Source organism: Bolinopsis microptera, chromosome 3 (genome assembly GCF_026151205.1).
Source record: "Bolinopsis microptera isolate Bmic1 chromosome 3, MBARI_Bmic_1.0, whole genome shotgun sequence".
Classification (NCBI taxonomy): domain Eukaryota; kingdom Metazoa; phylum Ctenophora; class Tentaculata; order Lobata; family Bolinopsidae; genus Bolinopsis; species Bolinopsis microptera.
Window position 1 is genome coordinate 19,014,409 of NC_087074.1, and position 20,954 is coordinate 19,035,362.

Here is a 20,954-nt window from a genome sequence, read left to right on the forward strand (position 1 = left end):
TAATGATGTAGATTGTAGAACAACTACAAAGATTTCATCAGAATTGTGGTGTTTTACTGCCTATCCAACATATAACATGTAAGGAAGGGAAATATTATACGTTTTTTATATATTATTCAAACAATATACACAGATAATCTCAGCAAAGGTCATTGTCCAGCCATAACTTTTCAGATGATAGAGCACAGTTTACATTACACGTCTTCCTGTTTTTATACAGTTTTAAAGTTGAGAAATTTCAACACGATCAAGTCCATTATTATCATTACATTACATGGAATTAGTTCTGTGACAATGATCCTAGTACAAAGTATTGTAGCAATAAGCAATGTCAGTACACAGTGTAGTACACACCAATGTCAGTACACAGTGTAGTACACAGTGTAGTACACACCAATGGTACGCGAACTGTTCTCCGTTCTAGTGATACCACATAATGTTTTAAAGACAAATACATTTACAAACCATCAATAATTTTAAAGGGTAGATTAAAGTTTTCCAAAGCATCTTCTCTTAACTTCAGATTTTCTAGCTCGACCGAACCTTGTGTCAATCCTATGTGAACCTGTAAATAACCTTGTGTCAATCCTATGTGAACCTGTAACAAGAAGGTTATATATAATCATGTTTATGAATATTCTACTCTTATTATTTCCTCTCTTAATGATTGCATACTTTATAAAACATTCCAGACTAGCTACACATTGTAAATTCCACGGAAAGGAAACAACCACTGGTGTATCTGCTCACAAACTTACTTGATGAAGGTTAACATTGCTGAGATACCGGGCCAGGTATTTGTTGAGCAACCACTCAGTAAAACTATGTACTTGTTTCCACATCCCATCAGCTCATTCCACAGTTATACTAGTAACCAGGCTACAATCTCACAAGGGCGGGTTACACGTGCGGGTTATTGTTCAATCTGTTGACCTACTCAAGACTTGGTTACCACAGGAACCAGGTGTTCAGAGGAACAGGCCACATTCCATTGTTCCTACGGGCAACATTCCGTTATAATGATACTTTATCAGTCCGGATATAGAAATAAATATACCATCTTATGTTTCAGTTCATTGAATTAAACAATATGGTGTTTATGGAAATTTGGGCAACCTGTTTAGATTTTTGCATATTGTAAAAAGTATTTTTTTAAGTCAGAAGTTCTTATTTAAAATACTATGACCAAACAATGTTAGCAACACAGTCCTGTAAGATAACAAGTGATATTAATTAAACTCATATAATTCACTACCCACACTAAGTCTCGATTAGGGCAGCTTAGACTCAAAATTATCCGTAAAAACAATTTCTAAAATTGATATCATTATTCATTACATATAAGCATATAATAAGTTAAAATTTGGCATGAATCTCATAGAAAGTCCTATCCGTTAAAAGAATATTAATTTGTCCAATCAATCTTTAGTTTTCAACTTGTGTATCATCAAAAATAACTGTAAACTTTAAACTGACTGCTTCAGTAGTGACCGGTTGGTCGCCAAAGCTTATTTCTCCAGTTTTGATTCCCTCTAAAAACAACGACTTCGTTCTCGAATACACACTATAGGGAACGTTCAAACCAGACCTTCTATCGTCCTTAATTTTCTGAGATATCACTTTTCTCAACAATATGTCACACTGTTGCACAACATCATTCAAAGTTTCGTCACGATCTGCTTCCCTCTTCAGCTTCTCTACCGCTGGGTCCTTTTCAGGCGACTGTTCACAAATAAAGTCTATAAATTGTGAAACCAGCTCAATCCTACCAGGTGTTGTTGACTCATTATAAGATGTCAACTCTGCAAGATGCAGAACATGCTTCTCCCATGCCTCAGATGGGTACTCTATCAGATTAGACATTTTCCGAATAGTTTCTTCAGCTACAATCGTGTCACATCTACTGTTATTAGCAGATATGGCCAGTTCTTTACTCACTCGAAATACAATCTGTCCGAATACACATGAATTCCTCTGAGCTATGTGGAGTATCTCTTTCCTCATTCCTCTGTAATAAAAGTTATCGTCCAACAGAAAAACCTTACTCCTGACACAACAAGTTTCGGCTTTATTACTAGAAACCAAGTTTGTGATATTCTGATTGAGAGCTTGTCGAGCTTTGTTCCAGGCACTAGGGTCAGTAACATGATCGACAGTTGTTATGTGTTTATCATAGCAGATGTGCTCTATGTCGTAGTTGGTTGCTTGCTTTAGCAGTTCGGAGCAAAGTGTACTTTTACCAGTAGCTGGTAAACCTACCAGACAAATTAGAACTCGCTTTGACATAACTTGAGAAGATTGTTTAAGTTGAATAATTATGTGGATTTTTATATTTGTATAATCATTCATCAATGTTTGATTTATACTAGATACAAGTCATCTTTACTAGATATAATTCTCTTCATTTGATTACAATTTTATACCGTGGAAAACATAGATTTTTATCATTGTGTATACAATATTATAACCAATTACTTGTTTTCACTCCCAAAATAGAATCATGCAATTATAATGAACATCATATCAAAAAATTCCTACTTAGAAGAAATGATTGCAACATTCCTGGACGATTCTTTCGGATCAAAAAGTATTTCAAATTTCGAACTGTATCCACATTCCAGTAAAAAAGAAAGTCTATCTTTCAAGATCACACATTCCCCAACGACCCCTAATGAAAGTTTTACAATATAGACAAGGTAGTAAGCCCATGTTCTCCACTGATCAACAACAGACAGCTCCAATGCAAGTTCCTCTTCCTCTTTTTCTAAAAACGTGAGTTTGTGTAGTTTCAAGTTTTTGTTGATAAAATCAACGATACCTTCACCAGATGATCGTTTCTTGAATTTAAACCAAGTTCTTGAGCACTTTGAGTCTCGCTTGCTCAGAAAAATATCTGCAATCGACCGCCAATTTTGAGCAAGGTTATCGGGATCTTTTAACTGTTCCAGCAGTCTGGAGAGATAAAACTCAGCTTTGTGACAGGCTTGCTCCTTAAGTTGACCACTAAGTCTCATAATACCTTGTTCTTCCACAAAGTTACTTAGCGGAAATCCTCCCTTTTGATCTTCCTCTTTATCAATAAACATATAACAGCAGCTAACGATAACAATTCCTTGGCAAGTTCCACATCCTTTAAATAATCGCAACATAAAGGATCCCAAATTCCCGCAAGGATGTAGACCAAGTAACAAAACACGGCTGTTGCGTTGAGCAAAACTAGTCCCATTTGCCTTGTCGGCCTCTTGTAGTATTTCAATAAAGGAACTAACTATATTGCTATCCAGGTTGAGTCTACAGACCGCAGAGAAAATGTTTGCTGGTTTACTTGCTTTACCAAACCTTTCATCAATGTTTTCTGCTTTGTTTATCAGAGTTGATTGGGCTTCTATTCGGAGAATTGAACAGCTAGGATTCTGTTTCGCAATGAACCGTGATGCGTGACCAACTCCTGAGCCAATGTCAACAATGTGTGAGATTCTTTCATCTGATATCACTTTTTGGACACAAGGCAACATTGCTGATAATTCAAGTATTTTCTTGGGTTTCAAAAACTTTAATTGTGTTTTGCAGGAAATAGGAAGGTTATTTCCTGGAGATAGTTGTCGTCTTCTCAAAGATAATCTCTTTCTAATCAAAGCAATAAAGCACAACAACGATAGAGGCATAACCACAGAGATGTCAAACGTTTTTCCTGGTAGCAAACTACCTGCAGAGTTGCTTCAGGAAAACCTTATGATTTTTTGTGGCAATTTCAAGCCACGGTTTGGGTAGCAGTTCATATCCTGACTCTATGTAGTAGTCTACCATAAAGAACTCTGATAAGGCATCAAAGTGACATAGTATTTTTAAGTCCTCTTTAATTGAGTGTATGCCCCTGATATTCTCTTTGCTGTAAGATTCAGTTGCCATTCACAGATTCCAACCTATTCATAAGATTAAAATAATGTGATTGTGTTACAAATAATATCAAAATGATTCCTAAATTCTACGTTGTAACGATAATATCACAAGAGTACATACTGTGAAACTTAAAAGGCCATCGAGTTCAAAACCTCATTTACTGAAAGATTTTACTGCATTTGTACATTGTCACACCAGAAATCTCTCTCGTGTATTCTAACATTGCATTACTTAGTCGTTAGTAGCTACTCACCGAGGAATCTACCAAGTACTCATCTATCATCATACTGTTTCGAATATTGCAGTAGGAAGTGTTTATCGTACAGTCATAGCGACATTCCAGTTTGGTACATGTTTGATTGGTGTGCAGATTTTGTGTCTGAAAACTGAGCTTCGCGATCTTGCTTTGTGATGTGAATTATGCTAATCGTGGCATTATTTTTGTCGTTTCTGTTCGTGAACAGTTCAGGTAATTAAAGAGTGGATATTACGAATTTTTAAATTGGTAAGATTTTCCAGGGGGGATAATAAATTGAATAAAATTATGAATAAATAGCGACCAAATCTTAGTTAGTTAATTTGATAGTGGCCTATAATGTATCATATCTTCCAATTAATTAGGTAATTATTGTAATAAAATACATCAATGATGTAGTTTCTCATGTCCACACCCGATGTGGCTTGGTAAATGGTAATAATTTGTTTGATACTACTTCCTGATACTACTACGTGCCATGAAATAACATCTCTAAGGAGCCAGAAAATAAGTCGAGTACAATGTGCATGATTATCAAGCAAAGCACTTTTAGTAGTCTTACTCAGTTGTGCAATCCAAATATAACTTACTTTCGTTGACAAAACTTCGTAACATTTCCTGGTAAAACGTAGACCATAATGCATGGATTGAGGTATAGCTTGATTGAAATTAACTGATTTAATGAGCAAATGGAATTTTTCCACAGTCATATTTGATTGTAAATGGCGAAAATGAAGGGGTAAAAAAGGTTTTGTAATTTTTTGCAGAATTTCTAGTGTAGGATCAATGGCCGAAATGTATTTTTTTTTTAAATCACTTTGATTTTAAATTAAGATCTTAGGTTACGGACTAATATATAATTATAATAAGATTTTACTGTATCTTTTCAGTCGCAGAATATCAGGAACTATCATTGGGAGAGGAAGGTAGGGTTTTTGTAACTGATTCTGATGGTGAAAAATTTGATGTTTGCCCTTCCTATGGACTCTTGGTTCACATTCACGATGATACTTTGGCAACACTGCTCTGCCAGAAACTTGAAAAAGGAAACGTTGGGATAGCTAAGCATTTACCAACAGTGCCAGACAGAAAAATGAAGAAGGGGATTAATGTTAATAAGGGGAATCTTGAAGTAGTCTATGGAGATGTTGTGACCGACAACTGTAAGGGTTTCAACAGATCTCTGGCGATAAGTTGTGCAGGTATATAATACTCATTTACCATTCAATTATTTAATTAGGTCAGCTCTGCAGAATAAACATAATATTTGATTATTTCCAGGATTAATGGCAACTAATGTAAACGTCAATATTATACGATTTCGTCAATACAGCTAAAACGTCTGGTTTGGGTACTTCAGAGTTTTAATTCATTTTACTGAATATTTCAGATACCAGCAATATTGTGTTCAAAGGAACGACAGTGGGCAATTTCATTAGGAAAACAGCTAAACTTCACAATTTCACTGTTTACAAATGTGAGGGGCAGGAACTTGAAGAAAGCGAAATTTACAGAATTTCGTCAGAACGGACTGACTATTGCTATTTCACACACATTTGCTCAGGTAACACAATTTCTTACTGCATATAATGACTTATTGAGGGAAATTTCAATGCCATATATATATAATATAATAGGCACCAGAAAAGGAACGGATTGATCCTGCATAGGATATAATAAATAAATAAGAATCAATTTATAATTATGTATGTGGACTTATATTATTAATAAACATTCATCTTAGACTTGTTTTTTATAACTCTATTATATTCTCAATGAAGCAAGACATTTTTCAATGAAACAAGAAATCTAATTTTAGCACATTTTACAGAATAAAAAGATGTAAAACAATTAATAAATTATAATGCCCATTTGGTGTATGACTTTTTGTCCTTGACTGCTAGTTTGGGTTTGGAAGGACAGGTTACTAACGGGGCAAGGAATGAAAGCTTTTGCACACACCGAAACACTAGTTCAGTTAAGTTTTTAGAGACAAGGCTCATATTAGGACTAAAAGAAAATTGTGAGCAGACATTAGGGGTTCTGTTTATAGTTGTTACTATAGGTTGCAGTCTTGTTGTGACAAAAAGTCTACACTAGTAAGAGCAACAGTTTTTTAGTATTAAACTGTACCATTTTTCAGACAGAAACGCCATGAGATACCAAAGCTGTGGTTGTGCAGGAGCGCATGTAATTGAAGGCGTCTGTGAAGGGATGGTATGTATGCAAAAAGACGGTGAGTCCCAATCCTACAAAAACATTGCTTCAAGGCGTATCTGTGATGGTATTTATCACTGTGCTGACCAATCAGATGAGGTTGACTGTGATTACAGTGAAGACAGAGGCATCCGTTGCACACCTAGTAATAGTAAAAATGTTGACTTTGTGCCATTTGTATACATATGTGACAGTTTTAGTGATTGTAAGTATGGTGAGGATGAAATTGAATGTGGGTTTGATTTTGGAATAAAATGCAACATCAAAGGACTTGAACAGCAAGGTTGGGTAGATAGAAAGCATATTTGTGATGATGAGGCCTATTGTGAAAATGATGAAGATGAGAATACAGACCTTTGTCGTGAGAGAGATGAAACAAAGCTGACATGCAAAGAAAAGGGCAAGGATGACATAACGGCCGTTAAAGAGATCAACACATGCTACTACCCAAGATCTTACAGTACTTCAACAAGTAACAATGACTTTTTAGGTTGTGAAGGTCTGCTTGACCAAACCAATTGCACTGCTACTAATGTATTACATTGTTCAGTCCATGATCACTTGAACACAAGGGTTAGAGATAGATGGCTTTGTAATAATTGGGCAGTGTGTGATGATGGAAAAGATGAGATTTGTAACACCTTTAGTGAGAACTGTAAAGTTCACAAATATATGACTTGTGATGGTAAATCTGACTGCCCCGATGGGGAAGATGAACAAGGTTGTGAAGAAAGTTTTGTTGCAAATGTCACCTGTGAAAGGTATCTGACAAGAGAGAAAGTAGAGGAATTGAAAATACCAAACCACTGGATATGTGATGGTATTGAGGATTGCATAAATGGGATAGATGAAGATGATTCTCATTTCAATTGCAAAAAAGGTATTGAATGTCCTGACATTTCAGGCAAATATGTCAAAAAGGAAAATTTTTGTGATGATTTTGAAAGTTGTGGGGGCGCCGAGGCTCAACTGTGCCTTGTGTCAAGAATGTCTCCTAAGGAATTCACTGAAGGTATGACAGACAAGAAACAAAGTACCACAACACTAGAAGTGATAAATACAGGGATTCAACAGACTTATCAATTTCAATTCCCGTGCTTACCGGGAATCATGAAAGAAAATAGCCAGATCATGCAATCAAAGTGTACATACAAAACTAATGATGAAATAAGAGCTGAAGGAAATCGTAAGATTTATAAATACTGGTGGGATGACTGCCAATCAAAAGAAGGCTGGGATTCGAAGAAACATGGCTTGAAAGAAATTTTTTGCTCACCATATGAAACATCATTAAAATTAAATGACATAGATGAAACCAAGTGCACAGCTCAAAAAACAGTCTACAATTTTGCACCGGAACAAGAAAATAAGCTAAAGAAATACATAGAATTAGGTGATAATAATTTGGCTGACAAGGCATTTACATGCAAAAACAAAAAATGCCTTCAGGAAAACCTTGTTTGCAATTTTATAGATGACTGTGGTGATGGCTCTGATGAAGGCAACTGCACATATTCACACACTTGCAACTCAGGATTTCCAAGAACGATTTCAAATAAGAAAGTTTGCAACAATGTTTTTGATTGTTCAGATGGCTCTGATGAATGCTCACAGGAATGTAGTAATGACAGACTCTTAAAAATCACAGCTCTCAGATATCTAGCTTTGCTTATAGGAATAGCCTCATTCTTGATGAATAGTTACACAATACTTCAAGGCAGTTACATGTTCTTCAGGTCCAAGTCAAAATCGTTGCAGATAAACCATTTCTTTATAACTCTGGTAGGAACAGGAGACTGGACTTTAGGCCTATATCTTATCATAATAGCAAGTTATGATATCTACTATGATGATGGGTATTGCAAACTCAAGTACGAGTGGCTCACAAGCAAGACATGTTCTTTTCTTGGTATTCTCTCAACATTTGGAAGCGTACTGTCTGTCTACACAATGGTAATAGTATCCATATACAGGGCCTTGAAAGTAGCAGGAGTAAGCTTGGCAGATAAGCGGGAAGTTATCGTTTCAGTCGGTGCAGGAGCAGTACTTGTGACCATTGCAATGCTACTTTCAGCAATGCCACTAGTCCCTGCTTTCCAAGACTATTTCTCTAATGGTATGTGGTACAAAGAAAATTCCATATTTCCAACAGTTGCTGATATGAATAGTCACATGCAGTTCATAAAGAAATACAAACAAATAAAGAATGATACAACTGAAACCGCAGAAACATGGTCATTTCTAAACAATTTCATAGAAAATTTATACAAAAACGATGAAGCTCCAAAAGGTATACACGAAACATTTTATGGAAATGATGCTGTCTGTTTATTCAAATACTTTGTAAAAATATCAGATCCGCAATATTCGTATTCCTTAACGATGACTGTGATAAACTGTGTATGCTTTGTCATAATTACACTCTGCTACACATTTGTCGTTTATATGATGAAAAAAGACAATGACAAAAATGGCATGATAGAAAATAAGACACGAAAGAGCAATCAAAGAAGGATCCAGGTAAAGGTAGCCATGATTACTATTACAGACATGGCAACATGGATTCCTTTCTGTATATTGGCATGGTCATATTCAAATGGAGCAGATATACCGAAAGAAGGGATATACCAAATTGCTGCAGTTCTATTGTTACCCATAAACAGTATTATGAACCCGATAATTTACAATGAATTTCCAAAGAAACTTAAAAACGCTGTTCATGCAATGACATCTGTCAGTCAAACAAATCAAAGCAATAAAAGTGGAACCGGTCAGGAAAGCAGTGCTAGCAAAACACAAAGTACAAAAGTTACAGGAACAGGACATATTGTAGAATCAGTAACCTGAGAGACCAGAGACACGACTGCAACATACAGTTAAGATAATCCAGCAAAAGACCACTGCCACCACAGGTTCATTCCCTGTGTATAAAATGCATAATTGTGTATGCACAGATTCTTTAAAAGGACACTCCATCAATCCATCATACTGCTTCGCATCTTCTTATCTTTTCCGTTAAATTGCTGCTTTCAGTATCCTCTGTATCTACTTCTGGACATCTTACACCTTCCCTTGTAATCTCTAGCATAGGTGAAAATTCTCAGTGTACACTTGCAAGTCAAGCAAGAAAAAACAATTATTTGACAATCACATGAAAATCATGGAGTATTTAGGGCTCAAGATTGATGAAGGGAAAGAACACTTTTTAAGAAAAAAGACAAAACCAACCACACATTATTCAATGGCCACGCATGCTGTGTGTTTGCCAGGAACATATTTTTTTAAATAAAATTATTCAAACAATATACACATAATATAGCAATGACCCTATATAAAATCAAACCTTTAAGAATATAAAAAATTCCCTAAACACTCAAAAATTACCCTTGGCCTTGTGGCTCCAAGTTAAGATCTAGACTGTTTATATTAACAATGTTTTTTCTCGCACCTCTGTCTCCACGGAGAGAAATCACTGTTGTTCTTAGGATTTCAAAGCGAAGGCGCTTTCTGATGTAACCTACAGCATCCGAGTACCTCTGGCCAGTGTGGTACTCCATCTTACTGGCCAGCTTTTTTACCAGTCTTTCAGCTTCACTACCCATTCCACCAGAAGTCGAGAACACTAAAGGTGTGAAGCTTCCTTTCTCCACTTCAAGAACCCTTGCGTTGTAACATCGCTTTTTCTCATTTTCATGGGACTGGTACATTGCTGGGATCGATTTGCTTGCATTGGAGGGGGCTGGGGCATGAAATACCCTTACATCAAAATATGCCCTCTCTGAAGCATTCCAAATCGATCTTGCAGAAATGTCCAGCCTAGCTTGGTCTCCAAGTACTGTTCCCTTAGGCAACTTCAGACCATCAACTGGAAGAAGAACTGGCTCAGTCTGCACATCCTTGCATTTCACAGTTCTCATTAGTTCAGCAAAGGTGTCTCTCAGCGAGTTGTGCCGCAGTGACACATATCCACCGAGTTTACAGATGAGCGCATGGTTTGCTGAGTACTTTTGGCCACACGTACATGTCTTAGGGCTGTCCTTTAAGTTTAGGTTATATCTGAGTGCTATTGCGTCTGAGAACTGTTGTTTGTTCATCAGATATCCATACTCTTTTAAAGGTAGTGCTGTTAACCAAGCACTTGCCCCTTTCTCAGCAGCTAGTTGGAACATCAACTTTGCCAGTGGTGTTGACTCGAGCTCCTGGCGTATTTCCGCTTGTTTTTGTCGATAGAAGAGATTTCGTTCAGTTGTTATCTCAGTTTTCACTCCTTTGCTTACTCTCCAGTCCTCTGTGTAGTTGTCTACCTGCTTGAGAATAGCTTCTTTAAGGGGTTTTGTGGCTCTACATGAGAATTTGTACTCTCGGTCTGCCATGTCCATCATAACTGGTATACCCAATCCTCCATATCTTGGTGGTAGAGCCATTATGTTCCTTAGTTCATCAGTGCAGCTAAACAGCCTGTTGATGATAGCTGGGATAAACTCATCGCGTGTTACTTGTTCCAGAGGAGTGAGCCTATCTGCAACTCCTGGGGTAGTTCTGCACACATAGTTCCATCTTTTACTAAGCCCATACATGTATGCACTGTATGCTATTTGAGGTTCTCTTGATGCTATATCACTTAATTGTTTAAGATCACGACACCATTCTTGAACTTTTTCCTCGATGAAAGCCCCTTTTCCATCATCAGTTCCGATAAAGCTGCCCAGATATCGTCGACCAATACTTGTCACATTGACATCTGGGAACAAGTTTCTTGCCTTCTCTTCGTGCTCAGGCTTGACTATCACCCATGTCTTGGAAGATTTAGGGTTGTAACCAAAAAGTGGTCCTTTAATGCAGAGGTTATCCCACCATTTCCTCATTTCTTCCAGTTTTCCCCCAGCAGCAGAGTCATCAGCATACCAGATCTGAGTCACTTTTCTCTCAATGTTTCCTGCATCAATCAATGGTATTGTACCACATGCATAAAATCCCATAGCAGGTGGATCACCTTGTGTTGTCCCTTCTTCACTAAAAAGATGTTCATCTTCTCCTGCAATAAACAGTCTAGCAGGCATTCTGTAGGTGTTCATAATGTAGGTAGCTACTTCTGGACATACAATATACATGTTGTTAAGAGCTGCCTCTCGGTTCAGCAGGTTGAATGCATTCTCTGCATCCACTAAGATGATGGCTTCAGTTTCAGGATCTTCAAAGCAGTCCCTCGCAGCATGAACAGCTGCTTCCACTCCTCCCTGAAGACCAGCACACACTTGAATAGGAGCAGTGGCACCAACCAGATCCTTCTGTAGGAGGGTCATCACTGTCTTCCCTATTATCCTTCGTAAGACTTCACCAATGCCAACAGGCCTGACGCCAGGCTTTTTATCCAGGGGAACAAGTCGACATGCTGTCAATGAGGTCAACATCGTTGGATCCAGATTCCTGACACATAGTTTCCTTGCTATCCCTGCTATAGCATTGCATAGATCCTCACACTTCTTACCAAACTGTTTAGAACACAGTAGTCTCTTCCACGCATCCGCATCCATTCCTGAAGGCCCTGCAGCACCCTGTACTCTCTTTGCTGCTTGTCTTATCGATTCCCCGTCAATACTGTCAAAGATAACCGGCTCTACTCTCCTCACTGGTCCACTCAGACAGCTTCCCTTTGATGCAGGTGATGCCTTGGGATGCTTCTCTTTCAGTACTTTTATCACATCTGGAGTGGGTTCAAGAATCCCGGTGGCATTTTCGCCAATCCACCTCATTGCTGCACTGACTTTACCTTTCATCATAAGTCGAGTGAAGACTCTCTCAACATGGCCATGTTCATGTTTCCCCTTTCCCATTCTTCTCTGAATCTCCTGTCCTTCTCGCAGCAACTCTTCTAACTTACCTGCCTGCCACAAAACAAGCCTTCTCTTCAACACTTCAGTGTGTTCCTTTGCTTTGGATCTCTTTGAGGGTTTCTGCAACAGTAGTGATGGCATTATCATCAAAAGGGTCATGGTCACTGATTCCATAGTACTGCCTGCTGAAAAATTGTTGGCCACTTTAGTCATTTCCTCGATGAATGCTTTTCCTGCAGCCCCTGAGGGAAGCAGAAATATGTTTCTTCTCCATTTGACTACAACACCATATATTTCCTCACATTGTGTTAGAACTTCCCAACTATTCCATGATCCTAATTTCAATTGAGATGGATCCCTTACATTTTCATAACCTGGGAAACAGCACTCCTTTCCCTCTTCTTCCACAATATGAGGGTCCTTTGATATTGGAGTAGATGGTTGCCAGGAACATATCCAAATTGACGATAGAAAAGGGTATCTTATCAATTTTTACCAGGGGACCCAGGCTGATAGTGTTCACAAACACATACAAAGAGGCTGTGCCGCCCAGTAAATCAATTTCCATCTCCGTCTTTTTTAGAAACCTCATGCATTTTATTTTCGTGTATGATTGACGATTTTATTAATATCCAACAAAAAATAATTATTGGTTAATTATTGATGTTAGACGTATACCACAATTAAAATTACTTTGATCGACATAAATTTCTCAAAATTGAGTTATGAATGTTTTATATAGTTTTCAACGTGTACGGTATGCGGTTTGACAACTTTCGAGGGTATTTGGTTTTACGAATGATACCTGTAAATGTATTCAGAACCTGCTGCAATGATCATGATGTGCATTGCAAAACCAGTATAGCCTTGCATGCTTGAAAAAGATCTAACAGGTCGATTGCCTTAATAAATCATTTGCGTACTGCGTGGTGACCTGTCAGATTTCACAAGTGCGCGTGCAAGGCTGTATTAGTTTAACAACGAAATGCAGCTCAGCTCAGGGCACAGGTTATTATAAATTATAAACCTACAAAATTGGTTTGACAGATTTGCATGGTGAAACCTAGATTTTATAATTTTTGATAATGTGTGACTGTAACTTTCAAAAGTTATTGCTAAAAATTTTTTAATGAAGTTTGTTGTATTTTCCTTTTTCAATACACGATAGTTTTTAAATAAATCTAACTCCTTAAGAACTTTAATTAAAGTTTTCATATCAGGTATCAATGATTTGTTTTATTGAAAATTGTAATTCTTCCTAGCTCGTTGATAAATAACTGATAACTGATAACACTAACAAATAATTGACATGATAATACTTGTAGCGCGATGCGTCACTGTGCCGCGCCGCGCACTCAATGAGGCTTCTCCTGGCTAGATCGGCGAAATGCGCTACTGTGCCGCGCCGAGCTGCCATGAATTGACATCGTCAATTAAGATAATACAAATTCATTTGTAGTACCGCACACTTTTTGAATATAAACTTTGCCTCGGTGCATGCTCGGGTGTTGTCCATTGTTAATGGATTAGCCCGGTGCGCGCTACTTCATAGTATGTATTCACATAGCCATGTGCCTACGCGTACTGCGTGACGCGCTTGTTTCACAAGTAGGATAGGCACATACAGATCAGCACACATAAGATGGTACGTGTGCGCGCGCGCAGTGCTGACAATTGCGTCGTATTTAACCCCGGGTGCACGTACATCGTGTGCGATTATTTATACTTATCGAAGGCTATAAATGCCTCTTGTTTATTTTAATTTGGTATTGTTCACTTTTAGACGATAAAATACAGGAATTGCGGTATAATAATACGAATAATTAAGATTGTACAATCAAAATACATCACGAAACAGTATTAGCTACCTCGCTACTTATCAACTTATACTATCACTATGTACTATGCGACAAAGATACACAATGCAATATTTATATACTTATAGAATAAACGAAACACAGTATTCAGTATTTACTAGTACTACCCCGCTACTAGTAGTAGTACTACAACTTAATGCGACAAAGGTCTAAGATATTGTATAAAATATAACTAAATAAACAATACGGTGCCCATGCCTGAGCTTTATAAAACTGGAAACACTTCTCAGATTAATTATTTTGCTTCTCAAAAACAATTACAAACTAACAATTTTCGACGTTAAACAGCTACATTAAACATTAACATTACACTTCACAATCCGAAAGAAAGGGGCTCGTCGCTGCAGGCCTGACTTTGACTTGATCCTGAAAAAGTACATGTCATTTAGGTACCGCGACAATTGTGAATTGACCACCCGACAATTGACCCCCTATGTAATTACACTGGGGTCAATTGTCGCGAAATCTAGGGTTTAGTACGACAATTGGCCCCCCCGAAAATTGACCCACCGACAATTGACCCCCTACCTATGTAATTAAACTAGGGTCAATTGTCGCGAAATCTAGGACTTAGTACGACAATTGACCCCCATGTAATTACACTGGGTCAATTGATCGGGTTAGGGTCAGGGTCAGGGTTAGGGTTAGGGTTAGGGTTAGGGTCCTGGGTCAGGGTCAGGGTCAGGGTCAGGGTCAGGGTCAGGGTCAGGGTCAGGGTCAGGGTCAAGGTCAGGGTCCTGGATCAGGGTCCTGGATCAGGGTCAGGGTCAGGGTCAGGGTCAGGGTCAGGGTTAATTGTATTAAATTATATTGTCGGGGGGTTAATTGTCGGGGGGTAAATTGTCGCCCACCCGTCATTTAATGTAATTACATAATACAATATAATACATAATACAATGTAAATGTTGCTGTTACAAAATGTATAGCTAACATAAGCGAGCGTTCATGTATGACGTCAGCAGCCGAGGGAAAAGGGTATTTGGAAATGCTGACGGTTGCTGACAGGAGGGGGAGGTATGAGCCTTGTTAACGTCAACAAAAATACGTGAATTCAAATCAATTTTATTAGCAATAAAACGTCACTAATTTCCTTAAAATTAGTACTCGAACTGAACTCTGGTGACCAACTGCTTAAATCAGTCACACACTAATTTTCCCTGCCTCATGCCTACTACTGGAAACTGTATCTCCAGACAAGTGTCAGACGTTACTATGCAATGCATGCATGCATAGTATGCATTGGTTGCTCTTCAAAAAGGTTAGCAAAAAGATAAAGAGTGCGACCCTGATAAACTTTTGGGAGAGATTCATCGACGACATATTTGGAGTGTGGATGGGGACAGCGGGACAATTTACAATGTTTGTCGAATTGTTGAACAAACTGGCTAAATCAAACTGGCAGAACCATATAGAATCAAGGTTAACTTTTTAGACCTTACCTTGAGCTTGGACTCCGAAAATCAGATCTGGTACAAGCTATTTAGAAAGGAAACAGATGCTAGGAACTACTTGAGATCAGATACATATGTAGTTTCCAACCCCACCATGTGTAGAGGACCTGGGCGAACTTGCCTTATCGAATCATAACTTATACTCCATGTCAAAAACAGTAACACAAAATGGTTTCTTAAAGGTATGGTCATAAATATTATACTGTAAATTTGAAAAGTAAACATAGTTCTAGATGTAATTTAATATCGTAATTATAGATGCTGAACGGGGCGGAAAATGGAGTCGAAAGTGTCTCTTTGATTTCATGGAAGCCGAGTTAGGATCTTGCCAGATGCAGACACAACAACAACGGTGACAAACTAGAAGAAATCGAGCCGAAAGCGATACAGAGGTCTATTGAGAACCCAGGAAATCCAACCAGAGACACTGAGGATAAGACACAACAGAGCCTCGTATTTTCCGTACAACACTCTTGATAACATTAGTCTTACAAAGTTGGTTAAGAACTTAATCTGGTCATTAAGCTACTAGGTTAATGTTATGTGGGGATGTACGGATAGTATTTGCCACTAGGAAACACCCTTCAATCGGTAATACACTAGAAAAGAATCGACAACTGGGACAACTGGAAACCCTTGATGTAGGACAATTACAGAGGTGTAATGGACCTAGCTGCAAAATTTGCCCCGTCCTCTTTGACAAGGACTCAAAAGATCATGGTCAACAACATAGAACTGGTGCTAGACGGAACTCTAAAATGCAAGGACAAGCATGTTATCTACCTTATTGGTCATAATTATCACGGACATTACTTTTACACTGAAGACCTCAGCGTGAATAATTATGTCCGTGAAAATAATGTCTGTGGTATTAAGGTCCGTGAATAATAAAGTCCGATAATTATTTCCATTAATTTTAGTGTGCGTCCCACATAGGCGTAGATATGTCTGTAGCCGATTACTATATTAGCTAATTAGTATACTAGGACAAATATAATCACTCCTCAGTCACATTCTAGAGTTCAGAAAAAGAGTAAAAAACTGAATATCAAAAACTGGAGTTATTTCAATTTTAAAGAAGTCATTTTGGCTAGTATCCCGAACCGAGATATTATATGTGCAATTTTTTTCATGGAAGCCTTTTTACTTAGTATCCACTACAGGCACGTAGCCAGGATTTTTCTTTGGGGGGCCTTGGCGAGCGGAGCGAGCCGACCCGTTCAATCCAGCTGCACAACAAAATTTGTTGTTTTCTTGATTTTTTATGTATGGTGTAAAACAGTGTAGAGAAGTGTACGATCGAAGAATATTTCCAGATTTAAACATGTAACAATTGTTGTTTAAATGCTACCTGAAGCTGTTCAAATGAAATTGAACTGGGAGAATCGAGAAGATTACAAGTCACAGCTACGTACAACAATCAGGGTCAGGAATGAAAAAGGATACGTAGATAGAGTTCCTTATAATCCCTGACTACGACAGGGAGCTGAAGGCAGATCTGGGAGGGTCTGGGCACAATATTATATTGCTATTATATTATCATCTGCACACTTATACTTTAACTTAGCTTAAACTAATTACAACACTACAAATCCATTACATTTATTGAGGATATGAGTATGACGTAGTTATGTCGATACGTTATTCAACTATTTATTTCTATTAGAATCTGTCTTCACTAAGTCTATTTAGAGACAATCAGAAATTTGAATCATTTATCAAGACATTATACTTATACATCACAAAACCTCCGACTTGATTTACAACTTAACTTCACAAACACTTATCATATAATACAAACTTACTCTGTCGGTTATCATACTCTAATTCAAGGCAACATTAGCGTCCGTGAATTGATCTCTGCAGGAGCCCTCCCTTACTAAAACTTGTGTCTTCATCTGCCGTATTACTTAGGAATATTGCCGGTCTCAGCTTCAAACATAAAGGTATGATATTCAATAGACGCCGCTCTGCAAACGTCACCTGAAAAGGGATAAGTAGATAGAGCTCCTTATAATCCCTGACTACGACAGGGAGCTGAAGGCAGATCTGGGAGGGTCTGGGCACAATATTATACTGCTATATTATCATCTGCACACTTATTCTTAGTTTTAAACTAATTACAACACTACAAATCCATTAAATTTATTGAGGATATGAGTATGACGTAGTTATGTCGATACGTTATTCAACTATTTATTTCTATTAGAATCTGTCTTCACTAAGTCTATTTAGAGACAATCAGAAATTTGAATAATTTATCAAGACATTATACTTATACATCACAAAACCTCCGACTTGATTTACAACTTAACTTCACAAACACTAATCATATAATACAGACTTACTCTGTATCATACTCTAATTCAAGGCAACATTAGCGTCCGTGAATTGATCTCTGCAGGAGCCCTCCCTTACTAAAACTTGTGTCTTCATCTGCCGTATTACTTAGGAATATCGCCGGTCTCAGCTTCAAACATAAAGGTATGATATTCAATAGACGCCGCTCTGCAAACGTCACCTTATCACCTACCTGAAACAGATTTTAAGATAAGCAACTAAATAAAGATTCGTTGAGATTCTGAGTTTCTGCCCTGACGGCTAACCAAATAAAATTTGGTCGGACAGACTCATCTCGCATATTAGGAAAAGCAGCTGAGGTTTAAGATATTCTTTTCAGATTTCTTTTTTAGACTGAACTAAACTTTAAACGATAACCTCTGAATGATCTGAACAACTAACTTTAAGGACATCGATCCTAAGAAATGGCCGTTTTTAAAAGCTTTAAAAAATTTCAAAGGGTCTACACAATGTCAATAACGCGCGGCCGGCTGGCGCTAGATATTGTAAAAGGCTTACGATTTTTTCCTTTATTCATCAGAAAGTCAATGTGGCAGACATAAAGAGCTAAAACTCTGTCAAAGCTTCTAGATCAATCTTTCGATACTGTTTAGGAAAAGTTAGTGGATCACTGGATCCGTCCCTGAAGTGAAACAAATGTTACTATCTTGCAAATGTTAACCATTTTATTTCGATTAGAATCGAATTTAACATACTTAAACTTGATATGATGTAATAATGAGGTACGTGTAAAAATCAAGGGTATCCCTCGAGCCAGTTCAGCTTGTGTAATATAACAAAATAAATAGGGAAAAATAAGGGAGAGTACCTGGTGCCATGCTGTGTCAACAGAAGCGCTGAGGATAAATTCAGTGAGCATTAGTTGGAAAGGATTGTCATCAGTTACTGTGTGAGTTAGTGTTGTGGTGGACGAAAGGATAAGCCGCTGATCAGGGATATAGGCCCCTCCTCACGAACTCTCTGCTGTGTTGGCGCAACGAGTGAGACTTTGGGGTGGTCAAAAGATGTGATGGTCCCGTCAAGTCTTGGCGAAACTCAACATAGGTCACATAGGTAGAAAACAATGCCATTGGAAAACTCTATCCAATGCAATAGTCACATTATAGTCATTTCTAGAAAAAAAATAAACCTGGTTAATGTTGTTTAATGTGAGAGAATAAGATAAAAGAGTCGACCAATTTTTGTCAGTGTAAATATTGTCAAACAGCGGGCTCCAAAATCGTCTAGGGGGAAAGAGCCCTGAATATCAGCTATCTGCCTTAGTACCTTGGCTCTAAAGTCTAACTTATGCAGCGATGACGACATAAAAAGTCGCTGTATCGTGTGTGTATCATGGCAAATCTTGCTTTGTCAGAACTAAAAGAAGGTTTAGGAGCAAAGTAAATATCAGACTTAAGATATGAAAGCACAGAAAGACTGAGTCAAATGTACAATTGTAGCTGCTGTCAGCTATTCTGCATCAAATAAAATATTAAGGGGCCATCTACTTAGGACGTCCAGCAAAAAGGGAGGGGGAGGTGGTTTTGGAATTTCGGACAAATCCGGACAGTGATAGGGAGTGGTTTCTGAAAATCCGGACGTCCGGAAATTTTGGCAGAATTAACGAAAAAGTCGCATTTATTTCAACTCTTTGACACTAATTACTCAGTAAGTTTAGATCCCTGTATTTTGAACGAGAAGTCGTTTCCCAGAGCAGCTCATGAGAGCCGAGACACAACTCGCATATTCTGCTACTGCCTTAAAACTTATTCCATTGGATGGCTACCTACTTAAGTACCTTAATGTAACTGTGCTAAACTTGTTCGACACTAAATGTATTATTGTCTATTCTAAGTGACTACACATTTTATTAACAATGAATTTGAGTTGGTTTTATTTGTACTCTTTAAAGTAGCTGGAAATCAGGACGTCCGGGGGAGGGGGTTTGAAAATTCGGACACACCCGGACAGGGGGAGGGGGTGCTCCCCGGGGGTGGTCTGAAAATCTGCAATTTTGACGGACGTCCCAAGTAGATGGCCCCTAAAGTCTAAACAAAAGTTCTCAAAACGTACACAACGAGAGAGTGTCAACCTACATGTCAATGAAACAGACTGTTTCATTGTTTGAGACAACACGTGTGTTTGCGCGCAATTCTGGAATAATCCGAGAGATGAACTGTAGCGAGTGTAACTTTAGTGTGCAGATGAGTGTGTACTTCGATGTATACTATTTCTGCACGTACAGGATCCTTTGTAAGGGGTCATTCACATATTTAGTTATCACTCGCTAAGGAAAAAGGGGTGGGGGAATAGGACATGGTTTATAATACACGCTTAACATGTTACTGTTTGCTAACCAATACAGCAATACTGGGGTAGGTTCACTGATAGTGTTTCTCAGAGATATAGATGGCTGTAAATTATGCTAATAAATATATAAAAATAAATATGGTCAAATGTTAAACAATGAGATGATTTAAGAGAAGCAAATATTAGTGGACTGAAATTATAATCTGATAAAGTGCAGCTGTGAACTCAAATGTATAAAACAAACTCACAATTCGGATCGAACAGTTTAAAATGAAACACAATAAGACAGAGTAATTGGTAAAATGTTAAACAATAAGCTTTACTTATAGTGTTTCTCAGAGATGGCTGTAAATTATGCTAATAAATGTCCAGTTTTTGGACTGGAAACATGATTGTAGGGAATAAATCAATTATACTGTTTGCTAACCAATATTGGGATATGTTCACTTATAGTGTTCCTCAGAGATGGCTGTAAATTATGCTAATAAATATCCACTATTTGGACTAGAAATAATTTAGGGAGTTAATCAATAAAATACTGTTTGCTAATCAATATTGGGGTAGGTTCGCTTATATAAGTGTTTCTCAACAAAACACTTGTCCAAAATACAATTAAAATTAGAGAAAATTTACACCTTGACAACATTTAACAAATGTACTATTGCAAATGACAAAAGTGTAATAAGGTAACTGGTAACAAGTCTGCTGGTTATTGAGAATTTAACATTAAAATATGTCCCGGCCCTTTGAATCATCCGCCGAATGATCA

The 20,954-nt window shown here is 37.8% G+C and overlaps 2 protein-coding genes and 2 long non-coding RNA genes across 4 annotated transcripts; all 4 read right to left on the bottom strand.

The window, feature by feature from the left end:
* Positions 1-1,228: 1,228 nt before the first annotated feature.
* LOC134812563 (L-seryl-tRNA(Sec) kinase-like) lies at positions 1,229-2,286 on the bottom strand. Its single transcript, XM_063820045.1, has one exon. The coding sequence runs from the start codon at positions 2,284-2,286 to the stop codon at positions 1,426-1,428; it is 861 nt and encodes a 286-aa protein (XP_063676115.1). The 3' UTR covers positions 1,229-1,425.
* Positions 2,287-2,449: 163 nt separating this feature from the next.
* On the bottom strand, positions 2,450-3,919 carry LOC134812562 (methyltransferase-like protein 25B). Its single transcript, XM_063820044.1, has one exon. The coding sequence runs from the start codon at positions 3,663-3,665 to the stop codon at positions 2,535-2,537; it is 1,131 nt and encodes a 376-aa protein (XP_063676114.1). The 5' UTR covers positions 3,666-3,919; the 3' UTR covers positions 2,450-2,534.
* A 10,216-nt stretch (positions 3,920-14,135) lies between these two features.
* On the bottom strand, positions 14,136-17,432 carry LOC134813519 (uncharacterized). Its single transcript, XR_010160030.1, has 2 exons — positions 17,341-17,432; positions 14,136-14,450 (listed from the first exon to the last, which is right to left on the bottom strand). It is a non-coding gene; the product is annotated as an uncharacterized LOC134813519 (long non-coding RNA).
* Positions 17,433-17,964: 532 nt separating this feature from the next.
* Positions 17,965-18,932, bottom strand: LOC134812116 (uncharacterized). The gene is made up of 3 exons (XR_010159892.1): positions 18,705-18,932; positions 18,395-18,518; positions 17,965-18,068 (listed from the first exon to the last, which is right to left on the bottom strand). It is a non-coding gene; the product is annotated as an uncharacterized LOC134812116 (long non-coding RNA).
* Positions 18,933-20,954: the final 2,022 nt, after the last annotated feature.

Bases quoted from the DNA above. Each gene is read 5' to 3' on its own strand.
- LOC134812563 (XM_063820045.1), bottom strand. From the start codon at position 2,286: ATGTCAAAGCGAGTTCTAATTTGTCTGGTAGGTTTACCAGCTACTGGT.
- LOC134812562 (XM_063820044.1), bottom strand. From the start codon at position 3,665: ATGCCTCTATCGTTGTTGTGCTTTATTGCTTTGATTAGAAAGAGATTA.